Here is a 25929-nt window from a genome sequence, read left to right as displayed (position 1 = left end):
CTATAAGAGGTTATAATAAAACTCAATTTTTATATCAACTAATGTTTCTTGAGTACTGTCTTATACCAAGAAATCTTCTAAGAAGTTGACATATGGTAATGAATATGACAAGGTCCTTGTTTTTATGGCGTGTATATTCTAAACATATTTAAATGGGAAGGTGTTATTGAGACAATGTATTTTACAATCTAAGAGGTGCACCTTAATCTTCTTTCTTATTTTTGAAAGGCTGATACTTTAAAAAAATTATTTATTTACTTGAAAGTCAGAGTTACACAGAGAGAGGAGAAGCAGAGAGAGTGAGAGAGAGAGAGAGAGATCTTTCATCTGCTGGTTGACTCCCCAGATGGCTGCAGCTGGAGCTGTGCCAATCCAAAGCCAGGAGCTTCCTCCAGGTCTCCCACATGGGTGCAGGGGCCCAAGGGGTTGGGCCATCTTCTACTGCTTTCCCAGGCCATAGAAGAGAGCTGGATTGGAAGTAGAGCAGCCGGGACTCGAACCAGCACCCAGATGGGATGCCAGCACTGCAGGCGGCGGCTTTACCCGCTATGCCACAGCGCTGGCCCCAAGGCTGATACTTCTTTAGAGTTCTGATTATGTTTGCAAAGATGATGGAACATTATTTTGGATAATTTTTTTCAAAATTAACACTATATATATGTATATATCTGGAATACTTAATTGATTAAGAAACTAGTTGAGATGTAGGCATTTTGGCTTAGCAGTTAAACTTCATTCTTTATTGGAGTACCTGGTTTTGAGTCCCAGCTCCATTTTCCATTCCAGCTTCCTACCAATGTGCACCTTGGGAGGCAGGAGGTGATGGCCCCTGCCACCCATATGGGAAACTCAGATTGAGTTCTTGGCTCCCAGCTTTGAACTGGCCCAGCCCTGGCTGTTGTATTTGGGGAATGAACTAGTAAATAGATCTTCCTTCTCTCTCTCTCTTTCTCTCTCAATCTCTCAATCAGATTTGTCTTGCAATCCTTCCAATAAGTAAAGATTAAAGAGAAAAGAAGAGAGTGGTTGAGTTTTTTTTTTGTTTTGTTTTGTTTTGAAATAGGGGAGGGAGGTCTAGCATCATCTGGTCTTTCTTGTTTTTGATGTAGAAACTAGAAGAAAAATTAAAATGTAAGAATCAAAGATTTTACAGATTTTTTTTTTTTCTGACAGGCAGAGTGGACAGTGAGAGAGAGAGAGAGAGAGAGAGAGAAAGGTCTTCCTTTCCCATGGTTCACCCCCCAGTGGCCGCTGCAGCCGGTGTGCTGTGGCTGGCGCACTGTGCTGATCTGAAGCCAGGAGCCAGGTGCTTCTCCTGGTCTCCCATGCAGGTGCAGGGCCCAAGGACTTGGGCCATCCTCCACTGCATTCCTGGGCCACAGCAGAGAGCTGGACTGGAAGAGGAGCAATCGAGACAGAATGCGGCGCCCCAGTCAGGACTAGAACCTGGAATACTGGCACTGCAGGCGAAGGACTAGCCTACTGAGCCACGGCGCCGGCCTTACAGGTCTTTTTCAAGACTGGCCATATTGTAGATCTTTTAAAAAATTATTTATTTGAAAATTGGAGTTACAGAGAGAGAGGAAGAGGCAGAGATATTGTCCATCTGTTGATTCAGGTCACAATGGCCAGGACTGGGCTAGCCTGGAGCTAGGAGCTTCATCTGGGTTTCCCATGTGGGCGCAGGGGCCCAAAGACTTGGGTCATCTTCTACTGCTTTTCCCAGGCCATTAGCCGGGAGCTGGATCAGTAGCAGTGGGGACATGAACTGTCATCCATAGGGAATGCCAGTGTTGCAGGTGGCGGTTTTATCTGCCATGCCACAATGATGGCCTCTCTTGCAGTTCCTAAGGTTAATTTTTACACTAAAATAATCTATGACTTTAATTTGTACTTAATATAAAAACAGAACTCTAATATTTTGTCTGAGGCCAACGTCTGAACTCCAGCCATCAATTTCATTGCATCTAGGTCTTAGAATAGTAGCCCAGGAAAGACATGTTTTTTGCAGTTTATCAAATTATTCACTTTTATAGTATTACAACCTAATTTTATGAGTTGATAGAGTAACAGTTTTAAAAACTGGCTCATGATATTTGACAACCCAAAAGGAAGATTTATTTCATGTATTTGGGTCAACTTACTCATGTAAAATCCAATTACTGTATAATCAATTTTGGGTTGTTAGGATTGTGAAGTATTCCCTGTGTTCCAGAAAATTAGCACACTACAAGTATATGAAATATGTAGCCTAGAACTTTTGTTAACTTTTCTTTGTTATAGATTCCACACCAAGTCATCCATCACAAACACCACCAGCCCGGAAGAAAGCTCCCAGTTCTTCATCTCTACAGAAAGATAAAGTTAATAAAAGAAATGAACATGGTGAAACTCGTTCACACATGACAGCTATTCAAGGAGATGTGAAGCAATCAAAGAATTAATAAGTTTAGAGGCAAATGTGAATGTGAAAGATTTTGCAGGTAAGAATGGTTAATTCCAGACTAATATTCAGAAATTCAAACTTTAAACACATCCTGATTACAGCTTCATCTACTTTATTTTATTCCTTTTGCTGAAAGGATATATTCTAGTATTCAGTTTTTTTTTTAATAGGTAGAGTTACAGATAGTGAGAGAGAGAGACAGAGAGAAAGGTCTTCCTTCCGTTGGTTCACTCCCCAAATGGTGGGCGGCACTGTGCTGATCCGAAGCCAGGAGCCAGGTGCTTCCTCCTGGTCTCCCATGTGGGTGCAGAGGCCCAAGCACTTGGACTATCCTCCACTGCCTTCCTGGGCCACAGCAGAGAGCAACCGGGACTAGAACCTAGCACCCATATGGGATGCCGGCGCCGCAGGCGGAGGATTAACCAAGTGAACCACGGCGCCGGCCCCTCTAGTATTCTTTATTATAAATCTTTTGGGTTGTGTACATAAAACCTTGATGTCTGCTGTAATTTCACGTCAATAATTACTCAGATCTGTATGTATTGCACTTACATTTTAGTTGACATTTTGTAGCTCTTCATCCAATTTAGGGGATCTATTTAGATGAGTTTAAATATATAATATTTTCCAAGTAGTTCAGTCAAAATTCTTTTTGAACATTTATTACTGTGAGCATGAGAATTCACTGAGTTATGTTGTCATTTTCATTTTCATTTTCATGACTCAAATAGCATACCAGTACATTCCTACTGTAAAATCAGTCAAACAGTAAAAGTTTGTAGAGAATAATATAGAAATTCCCCTTAATTTTTTTTTTTGGCGGGGGGCGGTTATTTATTTGAAAGGCAATGTTAGAGAGGCGGGGCGAGAGAGAGATATATAGAGCAAGAGCTTCCATCAGCTTGTTCATTCCCCAAGCGGCTGGAAAGGCCAGGGCCAGGCCAGGCTGCAGCCAGGCCCCTGGAACTCTGTCCAGGTCCCTCATGTGGATGCAGGGGCTCAAGGGTCTTATCACCTCCCACAGATTTCCCAGGTGTGTTAGTGGGGAGCCGAACAGGAAGTGGAGTAGGCAGGACTCAAACTGGTGCCCACACGGGATGCTGGCATTGTGGGTGGTGATTTAACCTGCTGCACCACAATGCCTCTTCCCCTCCTCCCCTGCCCCTTCATTTCAGAGTATACTATATCCTTCTGTTTCCTGCCAATGTCTTGCTGTTCTGTAGACTTGTTAATGATCTGGAGGTTATCCTTTAGTACATTTTTCATTATCGTACATAAAACTGAACATTGCCTATGTATAGGCTTTTTGTTTAAACAGATGGAATTATTCCATCCGTATCAGTGTATAGTTCTACCTACTGCCTGTAAGAAAATATTGGGTGATCTATTTTCAAATAATAAAACTAAGAGGCTTAAGTAAGTAAAAAGTAACTCCATCTCAGTCCAGGCCTCCATCTCACAGTCCTCTGCCTGCACACAGCAGTTGCACAAAACAGGAAATTGTGCTCAACCCTGTAGGGTGCAGGCGCCCCGGTTTCAAATGGCCCAACCACAAAGTTTCTATTCCCAGAACAGCTCTGAGCAAACAGCTGTCATTTACTGTAAAATGCTTTCCCCCTTTCTTCTCCTGATCAGCAACCAATGCCCTAGCCAGTCCTCTTTCCCCACCTGACGGCTCAGCATTTCTGCTGGGTGTCCGTTCCCATACTGCCCCGTCTTACAGGACGTCCAGGAGATTTGACCGACACGGTCCTCAGCCAGTGAGGAGCCGGGGGAGGGGCTTGCACAGCACAGAATGAATGCCTTGCTCCCGCTGCTCTGGGTGCCTGCTCGCCAGTCACCTGTCCTGGCAGAGTTGGTCACCTGTCTTCTCAAGGTAGTTAACAAAGCCTGACCTTATTGTGTCTGAGTCCACTCTCTGGTGAGCTTACTTCCCACACTGCCTTAATGCCGTATACATATCTCTCTATGTCTATGTGTGCATATATATTTATATATGATATATGGATACCTTTCATTTTTAACAGCTGCATACTATTTTATAACATGGATTTACATAGACAGTATAGTAAGCACCCTTATCCAAACATGAAGTGTTCCAGTAGAATGGAAACTGCTGAATCAAAGGAGGTACATATTTAACATTTTTGAAATAATGGCAAATTGCTGACCAGGAAATCCTATGTCACTTTATAGTACCATCAGGAGTATATCAAAGAGCTATTTTTCTCATTTCCTCACTAAACTTAGGCATATCAACCTAATTAATAACAATCTGACAAATGAAAAAATAGTTTGGTTTTCCATGATCAGTATGTAATTATAGTTATGTTATAGTAGTGACAATGCACCTAGCTCCTTGTGAATTGCCAGATCCAGTCCTTTGCTCGTTTGCATTTGATTTGGTGCTGTTTTTTAACAAAGTCCTTTATGTAGTCTAAATTGTATCTTTGTCATATATGTAAAGATTTTCACTGTCTGTGACTTTTGCTGTGTGGGAGGCAGAATCCGTCTCCTGCAGGAGGTGAAGCCCGCCTCCCATAATATGGCACTGATAAGGAGTAACCAGCTTTTACACAGCTGATTCATCTTGACTACTAGAAGCTGCAGGAGCTGATTCATCCTCTGATTGGAAGAGAACGGCATGCTGGACACGTGGACAGGCGGAGCATGGATTGGTGGAGAGGACTGTAAAGGAGAAGAGACAGCACGGTGGTGTGGGTTGGTTAGAGAGTGCATTGGAGAGTTTGTGGGGAAGTTCGTTGCTTCGTTCTTTCTCATTTCTCTCTACTCATTCTTGCTTTGGGAGTTCACTGTTTGCTCATTCTTACTTTACTATAGAAAAGACTTGTAAAAAAGGGAACAACAAGCATCCGGTCCGGTGCAGCTCCTCCGCGTGTGGAGGAGCAGCAAATGTGCAGTGACTCGGATCTGGACGGGGGGAAGAAGCTGGAAAATACCGGAGAGAGACTAGGGAGAGCCTAGGAAAAAAGCCGGACGGAAAGTGCCAGGGAGAAGCTAGCGAGAACCCAGGCAAAAAGCCGCAGGGGAAGAAAAATAGAAGCTAGGAAAGAGGCATTTACTGGGGATGCCTGGGAGACTCGGTCTTCCCGCGGTCCTGCCGCTCCAACATGTCATGGACGGTACAGACAGTGGAGTTCTTTGGCTACTCCTTGCCCGCTGGCTACGTCTTCTTCCTCATGCTGGGCACCATCCTCTATTTCTCCCTGAAGTTCATCCATTATGGGCTGAATGTGGTTCCTCTCTCTCTCTCTCTCTCTCTCCCTGCTCCCCACCTCCTCGCAGCTTTTCTTCTAAGCGAGGGAAACGAGTGGGGAGGAAATTTTGTGCATTTGCAAGAGCAGTTGCAGAGATGTCCCCCTGGTTTCTACAGCAGTGGAGACGGGTGGGACAGCAATTGCGTGCAGCTGGGGAATCGATAGACGTGCTAAGGCTGTGGCAACTCATTGATCAAGCACTTCAGGACCCCACGGAAGGGATCGAATTATTGCTTAATGAGGGGAGTGAGTTGCAGGAAGAATCATGGCAGGGCAGCCAGGTGAGCAGCTATTGTAACGAACAAGTGAGAAAAAAATCAAAGAAGGACTACGGGGGGCGGGGGGGTGGGTGGGAGGAGGAAGCTGAAGAGGGAAACTCGCCCCGGAGAGAGATGCCAAGAATATATCCTGGCTCTACAAGGCTGGCAAATTCAACCAATAAAGGATGAATCGCTGCCCCGATATCACCCATTAGTACTGTCAAAGTTTCCTCCTGTAAAGAAAAGCCCTTTTTTTTCCACATGAGATTGAAGAAGAGTGGGAGGAGGAAGAAGGAATGATGGAGGGAGTAGGAATGCAGGAAGAGATAGAAAGGCCAAGAACCAAAAGCAAGCAAAGGGGAGCTGTTTATAAAAAACCTGCTTGGGAGCAATACCAGGAACCAGACCAGGTGTTCCCTGCAATTCAAGATCAGCAAGGAAATAGGAGTTGGACGCCTCTTGATCACAAATTACTTGAATTGCAACAATCAATACAACTGTATGGTCCCCATGCAAGTTTTACACAGGCAATCCTTGATAACGTAGGACAGCAAGGCCCAATACCCGAGGATTGGAGGAACTTAGTAAATGCGGTGTTAGGCGGGGGTGACTTCCTCTTATGATTAGCTGCTTATAGAGAATTTGCTCGGGAATATTCAAAGCAGAACTATAGAGCAGGGAATCAAGCATGGGATGAGGAAATGTTAAATGGAGAAGGGCAATTTGCCAATCCCGATGATCAGGCCTGACTACCAACAGCTGTCCTTTTACAAGTAAGAGATAGCAAGAAGAGCCTGGAAGGTGGTACCCAGAAAAGGTGAGATAAGACACAGCTTGACTAAGATAGTGCAGGGCTCTACCGAACCTTACGCTGACTTCATGAACAGATTAATGGAAGCAGCGGGAAATATTTTTGAAACTGTGGAGGAAGCTATGCCCTTAGTCAGAAGATTGGCATATGAACAAGGAAATAAAACATGTCGTGAAGCTCTTAGACCATGGCAGCATAAGGACATCCCTACCTTTTTGAAAATCTGTAGGGATGTCATGGATGATGTGGCTTCTGGATCACATGCTGCAGTAGCAATGACCCGACAATTTAGACGAGATATGAGGGGACGAAAATGCTTTAAATGTGGTAGAGAAGGGCATTTAATGAGGGAATGTAGGGCGAAATTTCCAGCCCAAGATCAGCAGGGCATGGAGAACTCGGTAAGACCAGGCCTTTGCCCATGCTGTAGAAGAGGGAACCATTGGGTCAGTGAATGTTATTCTAAAATGCATAGATAGGGCAGGCAATCCCCTGAGGGTGCCAAATGGCTGGGCCCCATAAAAAGACCAGGTGTATATGGACAACAGCCAAAAAATGGAAGGTGTGCCCCTGCACCCCGGGGCCAAAACAATCGGTGGGTGCCGGGTGGTCCCAACAATACAGAAACCAAGTATTTACTGCTCAGTTACGAGCCACCAGGTATTCGGTACTGACACCTCAAATGGGAGCACGAGCCATAGAGGTGATAGCAGAAACAGTTTCGGCCGGGCAGAAGGGACTTGGAATAATTATAGGAAAGGCAACAAATGCTCTAAGAGGTCTAATGGTCATTACTGGGGTTGTCCAATTACCCTTTGATAAGTTAAAGGTGCTGCTACAATCCACAAAGGGCATTGTACAAATTAAGCCAGAGGAACCTGTGGCTCAGATGCTGATTATGACTGGAGCACAGGATGTTCGTGGACCCCAAGGGGAGAAATTTGCAGCCTTATCCATGTCTTTAGCAGATCGACCTCTATGGACCTTAACCATTAGAGGAAAGTCGATTCAGGGCCTGCTAGATACGGGCGCAGATGTAAGTATAATTTCGGAAAATGATTGGCTGAAGTCATGGCCCCTTCAGCCAGGAGATAATACTTTAGTAGGCCTAGGTACAGCCATGACACCATCAAGGAGTGCTCAGGTGCTTCGTTGGCAGGATCAAGAAGGGAACAAGGGAAATGTGCAACCTTATGTTAGTGCACTCCCCATCACATTATGGGGAAGAGACATTTTGGAACAAATGGGACTGACGTTAATCAATGAAGACCAGTTAGAGTTCTCCAGGACGGCGTATTATGTATAAAAAGAGGTATCAGGAGAGAGGATTAGGCTCCAGAGGAGAAGGCAGAAGGGACCTAGCCCAGCCCAAAAGTGACTTTGAAAGACAGGACATGGGTTTTTCGTGGGGGCCACTGAGATGCAGCCGCTGCCATTGTCATGGCTGGACAACAAGCCAAAGTGGATACCACAGTGGCCCCTTACCCAGGAAAAGCTGGCTGCGGTAAATGATATAGTGTTACAACAATTAGAGGCAGGCCATTTGCAACCATCAACCTCCCTATGGAATACGCCAATATTCGTGATAAAGAAAAAATCAGGGAAATACCGGTTGTTGCATGATTTACGGGCTGTTAATCAGCAGATGCAACCCATGGGGGCATTACAACCCGGACTTCCAGTTCCTTCTATGATCCCAAAGCATTGGCCATTAATAGTACTCGATCTTAAGGACTGCTTTTTTAGCATACCTTTACATGAACAAGACACTCAGAGATTTGCTTTCACCGTACCTTCCATTAATCATCAGGGTCCTGATAAAAGATATGAATGGAAAGTGCTTCCCCAAGGAATGACTAACAGTCCTGCCATATGCCAGCTGTATGTTGATCAGGCGGTGGAGCCTGTTCGACAACAGTATCCAGAAGTACAAATTTTACATTACATGGATGACCTGTTAATAATGGCTGAGAATGAAAGTCACCTTATGGAAGCATATAAGCTGCTGCTATTATATTTGGAAAAAGTTGGGTTACAAGTAGCGCCAGAGAAGATACAAAAAGGGGAAGTAGTACAGTACTTAGGACTTAAAGTAACTTCTGAAAAGGTGACTCTGTTAGAATTTGAAATTGCAATAGATGGGTTGCAGACCCTTAATGATTTCCAAAAATTATGTGGCAATTTAAATTGGTTGAGGCCCTATTGTAAATTAACCACTGAAGATATGATGCCATTATTTAATATTTTAGAGGGAGATGCCCAGCTTGATTCCCCTCGTAGATTGACAAAAGAAGCCCGCTTGACGTTACAGAAAATCGAAAAACAAATTAAAGCAATGCAGATGGAAAGATGTGATCCACAACAAGCCCTAGAAATATTAATTTTTATGGAACAGCTGTATCCCTTCACAGTCATTTGGCAAGGAGGACCCTTGCTGTTTGTATACCCACATTCACATGCACCGCTTGTACTATACACCCAAGGCATTGCAGTGGCTGGTTTGATATTAACAGCAATAAAAAAGGTGACAGAAATTGCAGGGAAGACTCCAAAGCGATGTGTAGTTCCCTTTGCTCAAGAGGCAGTAGAAGCCTTTACAAGGGAATGCTGGCAGTGGACACACATAGTTCTCATTTTACAAATAGAGATTGACAATCACTACCCTCGCCATCCATTTGTTAACTTCTGCACAGAGGTTTCAATAAAACGGGTGCAGAAGGTGCGAAGGGATCCAATTCAAGGGGCAGTTACCGTATTTACGGATGGAGCTAAAGGCGGAACAGGAGCAGCTATATTTGGCAATCAATGATATTTTGTTTTAACAGCATCCCCTTCTCCGCAACATGCAGAATTAGCCATTATCGCGGCAGTATTACGCAGACAGAGCGCACCCATGAATATTTTGTCTGATAGCGCATATGTGGTGAATGCAGTTCAGATGCTCGCTACACTGTGCCTTATTCTTAAATCCTCCTCAGTGTATTCTTATTTAAGCGAAATTCAGGGGTTATTAAATCAGAGAGAGCATGCTATTTACATAGGCCACATAAGAGCACATTCTAATTTACCCAGCCCAGCTACTCGAGGTAACATGGTGGCTGATCATTATTCAAGATTCTTGTTTGCATGCACCGCTTTGGAACAAGCTAAAGAATATCACTCTAAATGGCATGTTAACACCTACACTTTAAGTTTTAAATTTAATATTCCCTGCAAGCAAGCAGAAGGTATTATTAAGTCCTGCGAAAAGTGCGTTGTTGCCATAGTTCCAAAGATTCCTGCAGGAGCCAATCCCCATGGTCTTAAACCAGGACATATCTGGCAGATGGATGTTACACATATTCCTTCTTTTGGGCGACAAAGCTGTGTTCATGTCACTGTAGATACATATTCAGGCATAGTTATGGCCACAGCTATGAATAAAGAAGGAGTACAACAAGTAATCCAACACTGCTTGCAGGCTTTTGCAGCCTGGGGAGTTCCTCATGTGATCAAAATGGATAACGGCCCAGCGTATACATCAGCTCGTTTTGCTGCATTTTTGAAAGAATTCGGAATCTCCCATATTACCGGTATTCCATATAATCCACAAGGGCAAGCTGTGGTAGAATGCACTCACTTATATTTAAAAAATTTAATAATTAAACAAAAAGGGGGAATAGGGGAAATGGCCGCATCCAATAAGGATGCTTTGGCCTTAGCTCTTTATACAATTAATTTTTTGAACAAGAAGAAGAACAGCAAAACACCTGCAGAAATGCATGCTCAATCAGCTGATAAGGAATCAATAGAGTGGGTAATGTGGGAGGATTTACAGGATAACCAATGTAAAGGCCCATTCCCCTTACTCAGAAGGGTACGAGGCACTGTTTGTTTTTCTCTGCAGGGTGCGGCACAACCAATATGGACCCCCGAGAGAAGAATTCGCTTGGTGAACCTACCAGCAGAGGAGCTAGAAGAAAATACGCCATTTGAGGAAGGAAACAATGAATAACCAATCCCTGGGATCCTTGGAATATGGGACATTTTCAATGAACCCTGAAGTACCATGATAAACAAGACAGTCAATAGCATGAAGATCACGCCAAATTTTATACAGGCTGCGAACGTGTAATGTTGAAGCTGCTTCAACGACAACGGCAGTCAGAGGTTGTCATCAAACAGGTGATGAGCATGTTGAACCGATAGTCAAAAGACAGGTAAGCACCTGCGGGCAACTCCGGCAGCCTAAAACAGAGGGCAGGACATGCTTCCTGCATCCTTGATGGCGGGTGAGCAGAGTGTTTGCCGCTGGGCGCACTGGACAGGCACGTATCCACGCCACAAAAAATAAAAAGAAGAGGGATCTGTGGGAGGCAGAATCCGTCTCCTGCGGGAGGCGAAGCCCGCCTGCCACTATATGGCGCTGATAAGGAGTAACCAGCTTTTACACAGCTGATTCATCTTGACTACTAGAAGCTGCAGGAGCCGATTCATCCTCTGATTGGAAGAGAACGGCATGCTGGACACGTGGACAGGCGGAGCATGGATTGGTGGAGAGGACTATAAAGGAGAAGAGAGACAGCACGGTGGTGTGGGTTGGTTGGAGAGTGCGTTGGAGAGTTCATGGGGAAGTTCGTTGCTTTGTTCTTTCTCCTTTCTACTCATTCTTGCTTTGGGAGTTCGCTGTTTGCTCATTCTTACTTTACTATAGAAAAGACTTGTAAAAAAGGGAACAACAAGCGTCCGGTCCAGTGGGGCTCCTCCGTGTGTGGAGGAGCAGCAATGCTGAATGTTCACTATAGCGTTATTGTACTAGAGTTTTCATTTTTTATGTAGCTATGCCAGTTGATCTTTCCATTTGTGAGTTCTTGCTCTGGTATTTTATTTGAAAAGATATTTGCCATGTTTCATAAAATTATATTTCTGTATTTTCTGTTTCCTAAATATTGTTTTGTTTGTACTGGTAGCCCTAGTAATATGTCTGTAATTGATTTCTCTTTTTGGTGTGAGGGGGGAAAGGAGTGACATATAGCACCTGCTTTAAAGGATGGGACTTAAAATGCACAGCACCCATTCTGGAGGAAAACATGGCATTTATCAGGAGCTTTAAAAATACAGTTTCCCTTTGATCTAAGCCTTCCACTTCTAAGGATTTATGTTAGAAATTCAGTTGTGGTTGTACACATGTAGACTTGGTTGCAAGGATACTTCTAGCAGCATTGTTTCCAATATCTAAAACTAGCAATACCCTAAATTTCCAGTAGTATGAGCTTATTGAAATAAATTGTGGTATATTGGATTAGTACAATACTATCATGTAGAATAACGTCATGATGTAAGAAATTGTTTTTATTTGAGATGGTAGAGGAAACAGGTTAAACAAGATGGGGAGAACTATACTAGATTTTTAAAATTATTACATCTGAGAGTAAGCTTGTGGGTATGCTTATTTTCTTCTTTGTACTTTTTTCTCTAATACTTTTTCCAATACTTATCTGTGAATATGTATTTTTATTATATAAAAGTAATTAAAATGATAAATTATATTTAAAATAACTTAAGTCCAGAAAATATTTTCTTTTTTTAAAGATTTATTTATTTATTTGAAAGTCAGAGTTACATAGAGAGAAGGAGAGGGAGAGAGAGAGAGGTCTTCCATCTGCTGGTTCACTCCCCAACTGGCCACAATGGCCCAAGCTGTGCTGATCCAAAGCCAGGAGCCAGGAGCCAGGAGCTTCTTCCGGGTCTCCCACGTGGGTGCAGAGGCCCAAGGACTTGAGCCATTCTCTACTGCTTTCCCAGGCCATAGCAGAGAGCTGGATTGGAAGTGGAGCAGCCGGGTCTCAAACCGGTACCCACATGGGATGCTGGCACTGCAGGTGGTGGCTCTACCCACTAAGTCACAGCACCAGCTATGAAAATATTTTATCTTAACACAATAAAGCCCTTATTTATTTTAAATAATTTTTTAAAGATTTATTTTATTTATTTGAAAGAGAGGGGGAGAGAGAGACACAGAGAGAGAGAGGTCTTCCTTCCATCTGCTGGTTCACTCCCCAAATGGCTGAAATGGCCAGAGCTGAGAGTCGATCCAAAGACAGAAGCCAGGAGATTCCTCCAGGTTTCCCATGTGAATGCAGTGGCCAAAGGACCTGGGCCATCCTCTGCTGTTTTCCCAGGTGCATTAGAAGGGAGCTGTACTGGAAGTGGAGTAGCTGGGACTCAAACCAGTGCCCATATAGGATGCTGGCTCTGCAGGCCAGGGCTTTAACCAGCTATGCCACAGCACTGGCCCCTAAAGCCCTTATTTTACCAAATAAAGCCCTGGTTTACTGAAAGACTCTAAACAAGCTTATTAATATTTTGCCTCTTTTTTTGTAGTTCAAATGATTATTTTTTTAGAATATTATTTATTTATTTATTTATTTATTTAAGAGGTAGAGTTACAGACAGTGAGAGGGAGAGACAGAGAGAAAGGTCTTCCTTCCATTGGTTCACTCTCCAAATGGCCGCAATGACTGGAGCTGCACTGATCCAAAGCCAGGAGCCAGGTGCTTCTTCCTGGTTTCCCACATGGGTGCAGGGGCCCAAGCACCTAGACCATCTTCTACCGCTTTCCCAGGCCATAGCAGAGTGTGGGAGCAACTTGGACTAGACTGTTACTCGAATTAAGACTTATTCTATGCATCTGCTCTCCCACGATATGGCTCTGGGGAGGAGTAAGCTTCTGCACAGCTGCCTCCAGTTCAACCAATAAACTGTAGGACCTGCTCCTGATTGAAGGAAAGCAGCGTACTCGGCATGTGGGTAGCAGAGTTGGGATTGGTGGAAGAGGACTATAAAGGAGGAGAGAGACAACATGCACCAGGAACATCTATCTGAAGGAACACCTGAGCAGCCCCCGAGAGAGCCGGCCGGTGGTGTGCCGCTCCCCTGCGGAAGTGGGGAAAGTGGCAGGGGGAACTGCCCTTCCACGGAGGTGGAAGGGTCGGTAGCCAACCCGGGAAGAACCAGCAGCAGACCCGGGGAGGGCCGAGCAGACGAAAGAACAATGCATGGTCCTGTGTCGTTCCTCCACGAAGAGGGGGAGCGACATAATGGTGCCGTGACTCGGATAGGAAACTTAGGAGGGAAGAAATGGGAAGAAGTGGGAAAATACCGGAGAGAGAGACTAGCAAAGAGCCTAGGGAAAAGCCGGACGGAAAAGGTGCCAGAAGAAGCTATCGAAAGCCTAAGCATAGACTCAGATACGGACTATGGGGGGGAGGCTGGGAGAAATCTCTAAGGTCAAAAGCGAAAGTGAAAGCTAGAAGAAACTTAGACTCGGATATGGACTGTGGGGAGAAGCCAGGAGAAATGAGAGGGGAATATTGTTGGAAGAAAAGTTAGGAAACATACCGGGTAGAGAAAAATATGTTAGGGAGGATGAAGCCGCGGGGGCAGGCTGAGGCGGAGACGTAAGCCAGGTTGGAATTCTTCAAGTCAGCCCGGGGAGCAAAAGGTGAAAAGCTAAAACCAGAGGCGGAGACGTAAGCCAGGTTGGAATCCATCAGATTAGCCCGGGGAGCAAAAGACAGGAAGCCAAACCAGGAGCGGAGACGTAAGCTATAGGTTGCATTTCGTCAGGTTAGCCCGGGGAACTTTGAAAACTAAACCAACCGGTGGCGGAAACGTGAGCTAGGCTGTGTGATTCGCGGAAGCCGCCGCGTGCAGAGAGAGCGTGCGGGGCGCAAGTAGATAGGGAATGCGGGGCTGGCGCGAAGGCCGTGGTGCGGGCGCAGAGACCACGGAGCGCGCGAAGCCGGGAAGCCGCTGCGGGGCGAGGCGCCGAGAAGCAGCCTCGGGGCAGGCGCCGGGAAGCCGCGGGGATAAGAGAAACAGAAGTATAGAAGTAAAATGAGAGAAATAGGAATGCTGGCAGATAGAAGTAAAATAAGAGAAATAGGAATGCCCGGAGATAGAGAAATAGAGGAAAAATAAGGCCTCCCCACAACACGGCAATGAGAGGGCTTGGATTCAGTCTGCCTGATTAGTAAGACAATAAGCACCTGTGGCGGCTGCAGGTCACCGAAGACAGGCACAGTATCAACACCAATAAGTCTCCCCACAAGACGGCAATGAGAAGGCTCGGATTCGGTTTGCCTGATTTGTAGGGCTTGCAAGCACCTGCAGGCAGTTCTAGCAGAGTAGAGCATGCGCTGCAGGGCACCGAACACAGGCACGCATCAGCGCCTAAAAACCTCCTCACAACATGGCAAAGAGAGGACCCGGATTCGGTTTGCCTGATTGGTAGGGCTTGTAAGCACCTGTGGGCAACTCTAGCAAGCAGAGCAGAGTGTGTGCTGCGGGGCACCGAAGACAGGCGCGTATCAACGCCAAAAATAAAAAGAAAGGGGGATCTGTGGGGAGCAACTTGGGCTAGACTGTTACTCGAATTAAGACATTCTATGCATCTGCTCTCCCACGATATGGCGCTGGGGAGGAGTAAGCTTCTACACAGCTGCCTCCAGTTCAACCAATAAACTGTAGGACCTGCTCCTGATTGGAGGAGAGCAGCGTACTCGGCGTGTGGGTAGCAGAGTTGGGATTGGTGGAAGAGGACTATAAAGGAGGAGAGAGACAACATGCACCAGGAACATCTATCTGAAGGAACACCTGAGCAGCCCCCGAGAGAGCCGGCCGGTGGTGTGCCGCTCCCCTGCGGAAGTGGGGAAAGTGGCAGGGGGAACTGCCCTTCCACGGAGGTGGAAGGGTCGGTAGCCAACCCGGGAAGAACCAGCAGCAGACCCGGGGAGGGCCGAGCAGATGAAAGAACAGCGCAGGGTCCTGTGTCGTTCCTCCACGAAGACGGGGAGCGACAGCAGAGAGCTGGACTGGAAGAGGAGCAGCCGGGAATAGAACTGGCGCCCATATGGGATGCTGGCACCACAGGTGGAGGATGAACCTACTGTGCCACAGCACCGGCCCCTCAGATGATTATTAAAACAAGTGTGTATTTAATGCTGAAAACTGATTACTTAATGCTTCCGTGATACAGTTTCTCCCCAGTGGAAATAATATCTTGAATGACCTTTCTGTTCAATCAGGGGTTAGATGTTTATTTTGAACATCTTCATAATTTCTCTTTCCATTTGCAGCATGTGAGGTTTAGAGTTGATATGTCACACATAGGAATGTATATGGAAAGCTTTATCTTGGATTTGGTACTTGTGAACCATATGTTTTTAATATTCTTTTTTTAAAAAAGATTTATTTATTTATTTGAAAGAATTAAGGAGAAAGAGAGAGAGAGAGAGAGAGAGAGAGAGAGAGAGAGAGAGGTCTTCCATCTGCTGGTTCACTCCCCAATTGGCCACACAGCCAGAGATGTGCCGATTCAAAGCCAGGAGCCAGGAGCTTGGAAGTAGAGCAACTGGGACTCAAATTGGTTCCCATATGGGATGCTGGTACTGCAGATGGCAGCTTTACCCACTACGCCATAGCGCCGGCCCCGAGTTAATATTCTAATTCTGGGTTGGACACCACTCAAGAAACTTGCAATGTTGGATATTATGATGTTGCTAAGATCCTGGAGCAGATGTTGGGAACACACAGAGATTAGATTATGACACTCCACTCCATCCTGCTAGTAGCGGGCACAGAGATGTAAGCACGATAGGAAAAAAATTAGCGATACACATTATCATAATACAAATTCAAGGGATGGGCATTTTTTGGCCTCCCAGTTAAGATGCTGGTTAAGATAACCACATCTCGGGGGCCAGCGCTGTGGCACAGTAGGTTAATCCTCTGCCTGTGGTGCCAGCATCCCATATGGGCACTGGTTCTAGTCCCGGCTGCTCCTCTTCCAATCCAGCTTTCTGCTGTGGCCTGGGAAGGCAGTGGAGGGTGGCCCAAGTCCTTGGGCCCCTGCACCCGCATGGGAGACCAGGAAGAAGCACCAGGCTCCTGGCTTTGGATTGGCACAGCTCTCGCTGTTGCAGCCATTTGGGGAGTGAACCAATGGAAGGAAGACCCTTCTGTCTCTCCCTCTCACTGTCTGTAACTCTACCTCTCAAATAAATAAATACATAAAAATCTTTAAAAAAAAAAAAGATACCCACATCTCATACTGTAACACCTGTGTTCGAGTGCCAGGTCTGCTTCCAATTCCAGCTTCTACTGATCTGCTTCCTGAAGACAGCAGAGAATGACTCAGTTGCTTGGGTCTCTGTCAACCATGAGGGCGCCCTAGATTGAGTTCCTGGCTCCTGGCTTCAGCCTGGCGACACCCTAGCCCTTGCTGGCTTTGGGTTGTAAACTAACAGATGGAGGCTTATTTGCTTGCTTTCTCTCTCTGCTTCTCAATGAAAAAATATTTCATGTTTGTATATTCAAACAATTGTTTAGTTGATTGTATGTGTTGTCATCTTTCGCTCATTGCTTAATAAGCTCATCTGTAGTTTGTTTTCCCTTTTTTCACTTTCCAACTGCTACTTCACAGTCAGATTTGGCATTATTTTTTCATAAAATGTTGTTTGATAATTGACTAAATCTTGGCAAAATTTTTATTTCAAGACATTCTATCAATAACTAGATGTAGAGTTAAATCAGATTTTACTTACAATAAACATTTCACAGTTTTGCGCTGCCTATCTTTTTATTTTTTAAGATTTATTTATTTGAAAGACTTACAGAAAGAGAGGGAGAGACAGAACTTTCATCTGCTGGTTGATTTCCCAGATGGCCACAATGGCCAGGGTTGGGCCAGGCCGAAGCCAGGAGCCAGGAGCTTCTTCCAGGTCTCCCACTTGGGTAGCAGGGCCCAAGTAATTGGGCCATCTTTTGGTGCTTTTCCTAGCACTGCCAATCTTTTAAAAGATGTTTTATTTTAGTTGACAAAAATGAAATTTACAGTGAATGTAGATATGGGTTTAGTTCTGGCCTGACCAGTTTACTAGCTGTATGATTTTGACCAAATTATTTTTCTCTTCTGAATGTCTATTTCCTCATCTTTAGATCATGCCATAAATAATACATATCTGAAGGGCATATTTTGAAGGAAAAGATGCTGTGCATAGAAACATATCTTGAAATCTAAGCTATTACAGAAGTGTCAGGTCGGCTGGCGCCGCGGCTCACTAGGCTAATCCTCTGCCTTGCGGCACCGGCACACCGGGTTCTAGTCCCAGTCGGGGCACCAGATTCTGTTCCGGTTGCCCCTCTTCCAGGCCAGCTCTCTGCTATGGCCCGGGAGTGCAGTGGAGAATGGCCCAAGTGCTTGGGAGACCAGGATAAGCACCTGGCTCCTGGCTTCAGATCAGGCATGCGCCGGCCGCGGCGGCCATTGGAGGTTGAACCAATGGCAAAGGAAGACCTTTCTCTCTCTCTCACTGTCCACTCTGCCTGTCAAAAAAAAAAAAAAAAAGTCAGGTAAAAGATTACAAAGTGTTTTTATGTTAATATTTTTTTAATATACCCAACTATTTTAGAAACAAAAATTTACAAATTGTGATATTTTTATTTACATGCTTTTTTAAAAAATATTTTATTTGTTACTTGAAAATCAGAGTTACAGAGAGGCAGAGGCAGAGAGAGAGAGAGTTAGAGAGAGAGGTCTTCTATCCGTGGTTCACTCTCCAGATGGCCACAATTGCCAGAGCCGTGTCAATCTGAAGCCAAGAGCTTCCTCTGGGTCTCCCATGTGGGTGCAGAGGAAAAATTACTATAGAAGAAGACATTGTTACATGATTTAATAAGGAATATGCACAGTAACTAGTGTCCTATCAGTGTAATTCATGAAGTTGACAGCCATATAGGGCAACTTAAGATAATGTCCTTATGTCTTATTTCTTAAGAAATACTGAAGTATATATGGGTATAGGGACATGATGTATATAATATACTCTTGTATACTAATGAAAAATATGTATACAAACACATACATTTGTTGAATATAGATTGTAAAGCAAGGGAGTAAAATATTAATCATAGACAAATCTGGGTAAAAAGGGTGTGTATTGTTCAGTGTTTGAATTTTCTTGTGAGTTTAAAAATGCCAATTTTTATAATATATACAAATATATACAATTTCTTTGCTCTATAATTGAACTAAAAGCAATGAGGAGAGTAGTATAATCATGTCTGATTCTCAGATTATGATCTTAAAATGTTTCTACTAAAGGAAAATGAAGGCTTCTTAGAAAAAGATGGTCCTAGGTCTAGAGCAGGGAATATGTACAATGAGCTTGCAGCATCTTTTCATTACAAATGTCATGAAAGGTAACAAAGATAAGATCTTGTGAGAGGGGCCTTAGGAGACAACTTGGAGCACTTTTCCACTGCCCCGGCGTGGAACAATGTGAGCTTTAATAAGGACATTGCAAAGTTCTGGAACCCATCAAATATGTTTAAATCCATGAGTTCATAATGATGATTTAAAAAATTCGTTTGTTATCAGGATGAGAGAGAGTCAGTTTACTTGAAAATTTAGGCAAATAACTGGAAAATTTTTTTCTTGACTTTCTGTATGAACTCTATTACTGGGTGACCTTGTTGAAGGTAGGGAAAGTGTGACCGGGAGTAAGCTCCTGGCTCCTGGCTTTGGTTCGGCTCAGCTCCAGCCGTTGTGACCATTTAGGGAGTGAACCAGCGGCTGGAAGACCTCTTTCTCGCTGCTTTTGCGTCCCTTTAACTCTGCCTTTCAAATGAACAAATTAAAAACAAAGCTTTAAAAAAACAGTGCTTTAAAGATTTATAAAAAAGTTAAAATATGGCATTTTGCAAACCCCCACTAGTCTATCTGTAGCATTGAACACGGACAGTTACTAATATTAAATAAAAGAATGCATCACATGCCCCATGATGAAAGAATATACTCTACTGCTACTGTGGCTTTGTCAAAGAGATCACACCTTTCTGTCTTCATCCGCAGGATCCAGCTGCCAATGTACAAGAAATGTCAAGGTCAGAAGCGCATGTTAAGTGCACCAAGAGAGTGTGGTCAGCCAAATCCAGAGTGAGAAAACCAGTGTTGGTTCTTCAAGAGATAAACTATATGGAAAAGACAAAGGAAACTCTTCAGAAAAAAATAAAAGTTACTGAACAGGAGTATCAAACTTTTAAAAAATAGGCAAGACTAAAAAAGTCAGCGTGTATTTAATAAGTGAGAGTTTTACACAAGACTCCATTAAAGTAAATGGCACATGTAAGATTCAGGATATTATAAATTTGTTTTTTAAAATGCATCTGTTAACGAGAGCCAGCTCCCATCCATGCCCTGGTTCAGTGCCCATGATGACTAGAGCTAGGAACTCCATGTAGGTCTCCCATGTGAATGGCAGAAACTCAGTTGTTGCAGCCATCGCCTGCTGCCTCCTAGGGTCTGCACTGATAGGTAGCTGGAGTCAGGAGCTGGAGCCAGACATAAAACCCAGACACTTGGATATGGTGATATGGTACTTGGACATCATAGCCAGTAGACCAGGCATCCACCCCTTGTTATTGTTTTTAGAACTAACAGATTCTTCACCAAATGACCACAACAGCCAGGATCACTCTAGACAAGCCAGGAGCCCAGAGCCCCATCCAGGTCTCCCACATGGGCCATCTCCAGTGTTTTCCCAGCCCCATTAGCAAGGAGCTGCATCAGAAGTAGAACAACCAGGATTCGAACTGACACTTGTCATATGGGACGCTGGCATTGCAGGAGGCAGCTTAGTTAACTGAGACTATGAGTAACCAAGACTGCGAATTTCAGAACTTAAGAGATTAGGGATAAATAAAAGGATGGCATCTGTGTAGCAGCCCATCTATGGTTTATCCCACTGGGCCCTGTGCTTCATGCCAGTGATACTCAGCGCAGTTGTTCTACAAACTGTGTATTCCCACTGCTCAAAATAAGCAGCTTGTGCTGGAATGTAAATCAGTGGGTTGCTTCCTTCATCAAAAAAGGAGAAAATGCTATTGAAAAAAAACAGTCAGCTGAAGTACACAGTGTGCTTAGTGATACAGTGGTTTCCATTTTGTTGCAAACTTCTTATTTCATTCCAGATCAGTAACAAAATTTACAGACTGGCCTCACTTCATGGACCATACTTTGAGTAACAGTTTTGTGTCATACATGTCAGACTTACAGTATTGTTACAGGGATACATATCCTGGATAATACAGCTTATTTGTGTATGAATATGTGGCACTTGTACATTTGCATAATCCTTAAGTCATTTTTTCCCCTACCTTCTACCTTTTCTCTTTTCTCATGGTCTTCTTCCATTCTTTCTATACAGGAATTCTAATAAATTTGTTTCAAATAATTGCTCCTTGCTACTATGCTGTAAACTCAGTCATAGTCAGAGAGTCAGATCGTGCTTATACACCACAGTTATAGTAATGGAGAAGAGGGTAACTGTCACACAGCCCACCCTCTCAAACTTTTTAACACTCATAAATTACCAAAGTATAGATTTTATTGACAACTTTGTCAGACCTTGGTTTCATTACAGAGACTGCCCAATGGACAAAATTTAAAATACCACTTATTGTTGAAAAAGCCACTCACCTTTTTCTTACTTTACTTTGCCAGTAATCTGGCCTTGTTTATTAGGCAGCTGGTCTAAATTTTTCCCCCAGGAAATGTTCCATCATAATAAATAGACAATTGGGGGCCGGTTCTGGGGCACAGCTTGTTACTCCTCTGCCTGCAGCGCCGGTTCAAGTCCTGGCTGCTCCTCTTCCGATCCAGCTCTCTGCTGGGGCCTGGGAAAGCAGTGGAAGATGGCCCAAGTCCTTGGGCCCCTGCACCCACGTGGGAGACCTGGAGGAAACTCTTGGCTTCTGGCTTCAGATCGGCCAGCTCCGGCCGTTGCAGCCATTTGGGGCAGTGGGCCAGTGAATGGAAGACCTTCCTCTCTGTCTCCCTCTCTCGCTGTCTGTAACTCTGCCTCTCAAATAAATAAATAAAATCTTTTAAAAAATAATAATAAACAGACAAGCTACTATTGGAGTCAACTCGTAAGACAGATATGAAGAGTTCTGAAGAGAGAGTGATACATTGTTACTGGTGTTTACCAGTGCATTTCTGTGTCTTACAATGCACAAAATGACCAGTGTTACAAGCCTCATTTTCCCAGTGTTAAAATAGTAAATTGTACTCTTACAAGTATGTTGTCATAATTTGTGAAATTCACTTATTCAGTTTTTTTATATTTCAGGAACTGTGAAATAAGATACCTCTCTCTTTCTCTGTCATTGCAACTTTTTTTTTTTTTTTTTTGACAGCCAGAGTTAGACAGTGAGAGAGACAGAGAGAAAGGCCTTCCTTTCCGTTGGTTCACCCCCCAAATGGCTGCTATGGCTGGCATGCTGCGCCAATCCGAAGCCAGGAGCCAAGTGCTTCCTCCTGGTCTCCCACGTGGGTGCAGGGCCCACCTGCACCTGGGCCATCCTCCACTGCCTCCCAGGCCACAGTAGAGAGCTGGACTGGAAGAGGAGCAACCAGGACTAGAACCTGGGGTACCGGCGCCGCAGGTGGAGGATTAGCCTAGTGAGCTGCGGTGCCGGCCCATTGTGGCTTTTATGTAAATAAGTAAAGAGGCACTCTCATCCTAGGAGACTTGGATGTCTCCTGACTCCTGGCTCCTGGCTTCAGCCTGGCCCAGTTTCGTCTATTGTGGCCATTTGTGAAGTGAACCAGCAGATGGAGTCTCTCTCTCTCTCTTTCTAATCCTGCCTTTCAAATAAATAAATGAAATCTTTTGAAGAAAAAGTAAAGAAAGAAAACTAAAACTGCAATCAGCACAGTACTTCATGTGCCTTTCTGAAAATCCATCTTTGATTCAGAGCAGTAGGAGTATTACTAAAAATGGGACATATACTGTAAAAATATCATATAATGGCACACAGATTTAAAGTGGCTTGTTGTGTTTTATGATATTCAACTACTTTTAATGTTCTCTTTCAGTCTGATGACAGTAAAACTTCTGTAAGGAATCGCTTTAATGCAAGACAGTTCATGTCTTGGTTACAAGATGTGGATGATAAATTTGACAAATTAAAGGTATGTATGTTTAGCAATCAGTTTAAATGAGTGGCTCCCCCTTCTTAACACAAACTGCAGTCATTAGGAAGGAAACAGTGGCTAGTCCTGAAATCTCTACTGGCTACAGCTGGAAAGATAAAGGGAAGTAGAGACCCCAAGTCCATTTTAAGAACTAATACTATATAAAGGAGGGGCTACCAGTGTAGGTCTCTGTGTGCACTATCAAGTATACCTGTGCACCGTATTTTGCAAATCTGTAAGGAAAATTGAGATTGTGAGTTACTTCAAAAGCCATTTGTCTCTGGATTTTCATGATTCCTTTGATAATTTGAAATCTTCTAAATTGAAGGAGTATTTTCTCAAAATTAAAGTCTAAAAGGAACATGAAGTTACAGACCCAAAAGTAGTTAGCATGTTGCTACGAACAGGGTAAAGCAGAAATGGACTTACAATTTGAAGTCAACTTTTCAGCAAAGCAAACTTATCAAACTAATCGATTAATTCTTCTCCTTTTAAATAGACCTGTCTTTTAATGAGGCAACAACACGAAGCTGCAGCTTTAAATGCTGTCCAGAGATTGGAATGGCAGCTCAAACTCCAGGAGCTTGATCCTGCCACCTATAAATCTATCAGCATCTACGAAATCCAGGAGTTCTATGTTCCCCTCGTTGATGTTAATGATGACTTTGAATTGACTCCAATATAGCGGTGGTTGTTTCCTGCTGGCGTTGTCCTGACCGGATGTGCTCCAAGTGCTACACTGTGGAATACTGCCTTTTGACGCAAATACTGGTGTTACGCCTTTGAATTGGTTCAGTTGAAGTTGGTTGTGTAGTCAACCCACTGTCACTTGATGAGAAATAAGGCTTATTTTGGATCTGAGGTCCAAACACAGTTTCTAGCGGGAAACTGTTCCTTATGTTGGTGAAAGGTAACAGTTGCATTAGAGCATGTTGGCAGACTGTGGCAGGCATTGAAAATGCGAAGAATCTGCTAACAGCGCTGGAAGTTGTTAGCTCTCTCATGTGAAGAGATGACCACTGGTGTTCAGCTCTCTTTCAGGTTTTATTGAGAAGATATCCGTAAACTACAAGGCTTAATTTCTACCAAATAGTTTCTAATGTGGAAGAAAAACTTGGCACAAAATTTCTTGAGTTTAATACATCTGTAAATTAATTGTACATTTTCTTTTTGAAAGTTTTACTATTGTCTTCCTTTTTAATAACTTATTTTATACATATTGTGCAGATGTAAATCTTGTAATTAAAGGTCACAGTGTATCCAAAGGGATTGGTAGTGAGAGCGTGTACAGAGAAATAACTGTAAACTGTGTCGTCCCCTGTTTTATTGGACCAAAGTCGTGGTTTGTGTGGAGCGCAGTAGTAGTGTGTTCAGGTAGCAGAGCTTCAGAAAGCATGCATGTGTTTGAGTTAGCTTGTTTTCCTCACCATAGCTGTAAGAGTCGTGACTTGGTTGTACCGCATGCTTCGGTAATTTAACTCTCTCCATAACTGATGCCTGGAGCAGTGTAAGGCGTTTCATGCTCGTCTCCTGTGGTAGAGCTTGTGACTTACTGTGTTGGACCTATTATTTAGAATTAGTCAGACAGAGAAACTTAGCTCTTTTCTCATCTCACAGTAGAGCCTGTTTTCCCCCAGGGGAAAAAAATGCCTTTGAATGAAAATTCTAAAATTGTAAATGTCTATTTTAATACTCAGCAATGAATGAATCTGTGAATATATGTAAATATGTTTAATAAATTTTATTGGTCATGTTATATCATTGTAAAACTTTTTTACATTGCTTAAATTTAAAGTTTTAAGCTTAATAACCTTTGCACTTTTAAAATAAAAACTGAGTACTAGGATCAAAAAAGTTATTTGATGTCAAAATAAGTAAAAGAAATTAGGAATATTCCAATTGATCTCTGAAATGTTTATGGAAAGTTAATTAACATGTATTTTTCCTTGTATCAAGATGCAAAACATATAATTTGCAAAATTTTATACTTGCAATAAGACTTGGTATGCTATTTTATAATAAAATAATTAGCAATATACTTAGAAAAAGTCCGGTTTCTCCTGTAACATGATATAGATGAAATATTCAGGACTATTTCAGATCTGGCACCTGCTGCAGGACTTGTTCAGCATTTTTGAACGGAAAATGAAGTTAATGTAAAATTCATCATAAGTATATGAGATAAAATTTAAGAAACTTTCCACAAACCTTTCTTGAATTCTGCTTTTATTCTGATAGAGAAAAGTGAAGAGAAGATATAAGGGGTGACGTGACTGAAATTCACTAGCAAATTGGCTGTCCCAGATCATGGGAGAGAATCTTGAAGTTTTTGAGTGCAAAGGTACATATTAAGCTTAGGGATATTGAAATTTTTACATTAATTTATATTTTAATTCTTTTTATTTTAATTCTTACTGTACTTGGCATGCGCAATAAAGCAGCACGTGTAAAAACTACACAGTGCAAGGACTTTATCATAAAGGTTGCTGTAGTTTCCTTTAGAGTTTAGGTGAGAGATTTTTGGCCCTTTTTGTTGGATAAATGGGCCAGAAAGGCAGAGTAGATTTTGAAGCACTGGTTTTGTTGAAGTTGAGTTTTAATTAAAACTGGGAACGTGGAAAGCTAATTTATAAAAGCAATACTTTTTTTTAACTTTTATTTAATGAATACAAATTTCCAAAGTACGGCTTATGGATTACAATGGCTTCCCCCCCATAACATGCCTCCCACCCGCAACCCTCCCCTTTCCCACTCCCTCTCCCCTTCCAATCACATCAAGATTCATTTTCGATTCTCTTTATATACAGAAGATCAGTTTAGCATACAGTAAGTAAAGATTTCAACAGTTTGCTCCCACACAGAAACATAAAGTGAAAAATAATATATGATTTTTTAAATGATGATGAAATCAGATCAGAGCTATTGTCATGTTTAATCCCAGTGAGAGTCAAGTTGGGAATTGATAATTTCTTCTTCTTCTTCTTCTTCTTCTTCTTCTTCTTCTTCTTCTTCTTCTTTTTTTTACAGAAGATCAGTTTAGTATACATTAAGTAAAGATTTCAACAGTTTGCACCCCCATAGAAACACAAAGTGAAATATACTGTTTGAGTACT

General features: G+C 43.1%; 1 protein-coding gene across 6 annotated transcripts in view; it reads left to right on the top strand.

Annotated features, from left to right (window-relative positions):
- LOC108177126 (ankyrin repeat domain-containing protein 12-like) overlaps positions 1-25295 on the top strand; it is an 85908-nt gene extending 60613 nt beyond the window's left edge. For 4 of the 6 annotated variants that reach the window (XR_016214642.1, XR_016214643.1, XR_016214641.1 and 1 more), the window contains 2 exons: positions 2284-2483; positions 10682-12330. Coding sequence is in view for 1 of the 6 variants with exons in the window: in XM_089305897.1 (XP_089162023.1) it covers positions 19955-19963; positions 22718-22813; positions 23316-23501 (291 nt within the window). In the remaining 5 variants the exon portion in view is untranslated. Of the gene's footprint in view, positions 1-2283; positions 2484-10681; positions 12331-19690; positions 19964-22717; positions 22814-23315 lie in introns of those variants that run through there. The other 2 variants (XM_089305897.1, XR_016214640.1) reach the window with 2 other exon arrangements.
- Positions 25296-25929: the final 634 nt, after the last annotated feature.

This window comes from Oryctolagus cuniculus, chromosome 10 (genome assembly GCF_051225735.1).
Source record: "Oryctolagus cuniculus isolate XC-2025 breed Fujian yellow rabbit chromosome 10, ASM5122573v1, whole genome shotgun sequence".
Taxonomy (NCBI): Eukaryota; Metazoa; Chordata; class Mammalia; order Lagomorpha; family Leporidae; genus Oryctolagus; species Oryctolagus cuniculus.
The sequence above is the reverse complement of the archived record's forward strand: the minus strand, read 5'-3'. Positions and strand labels throughout refer to the sequence as shown.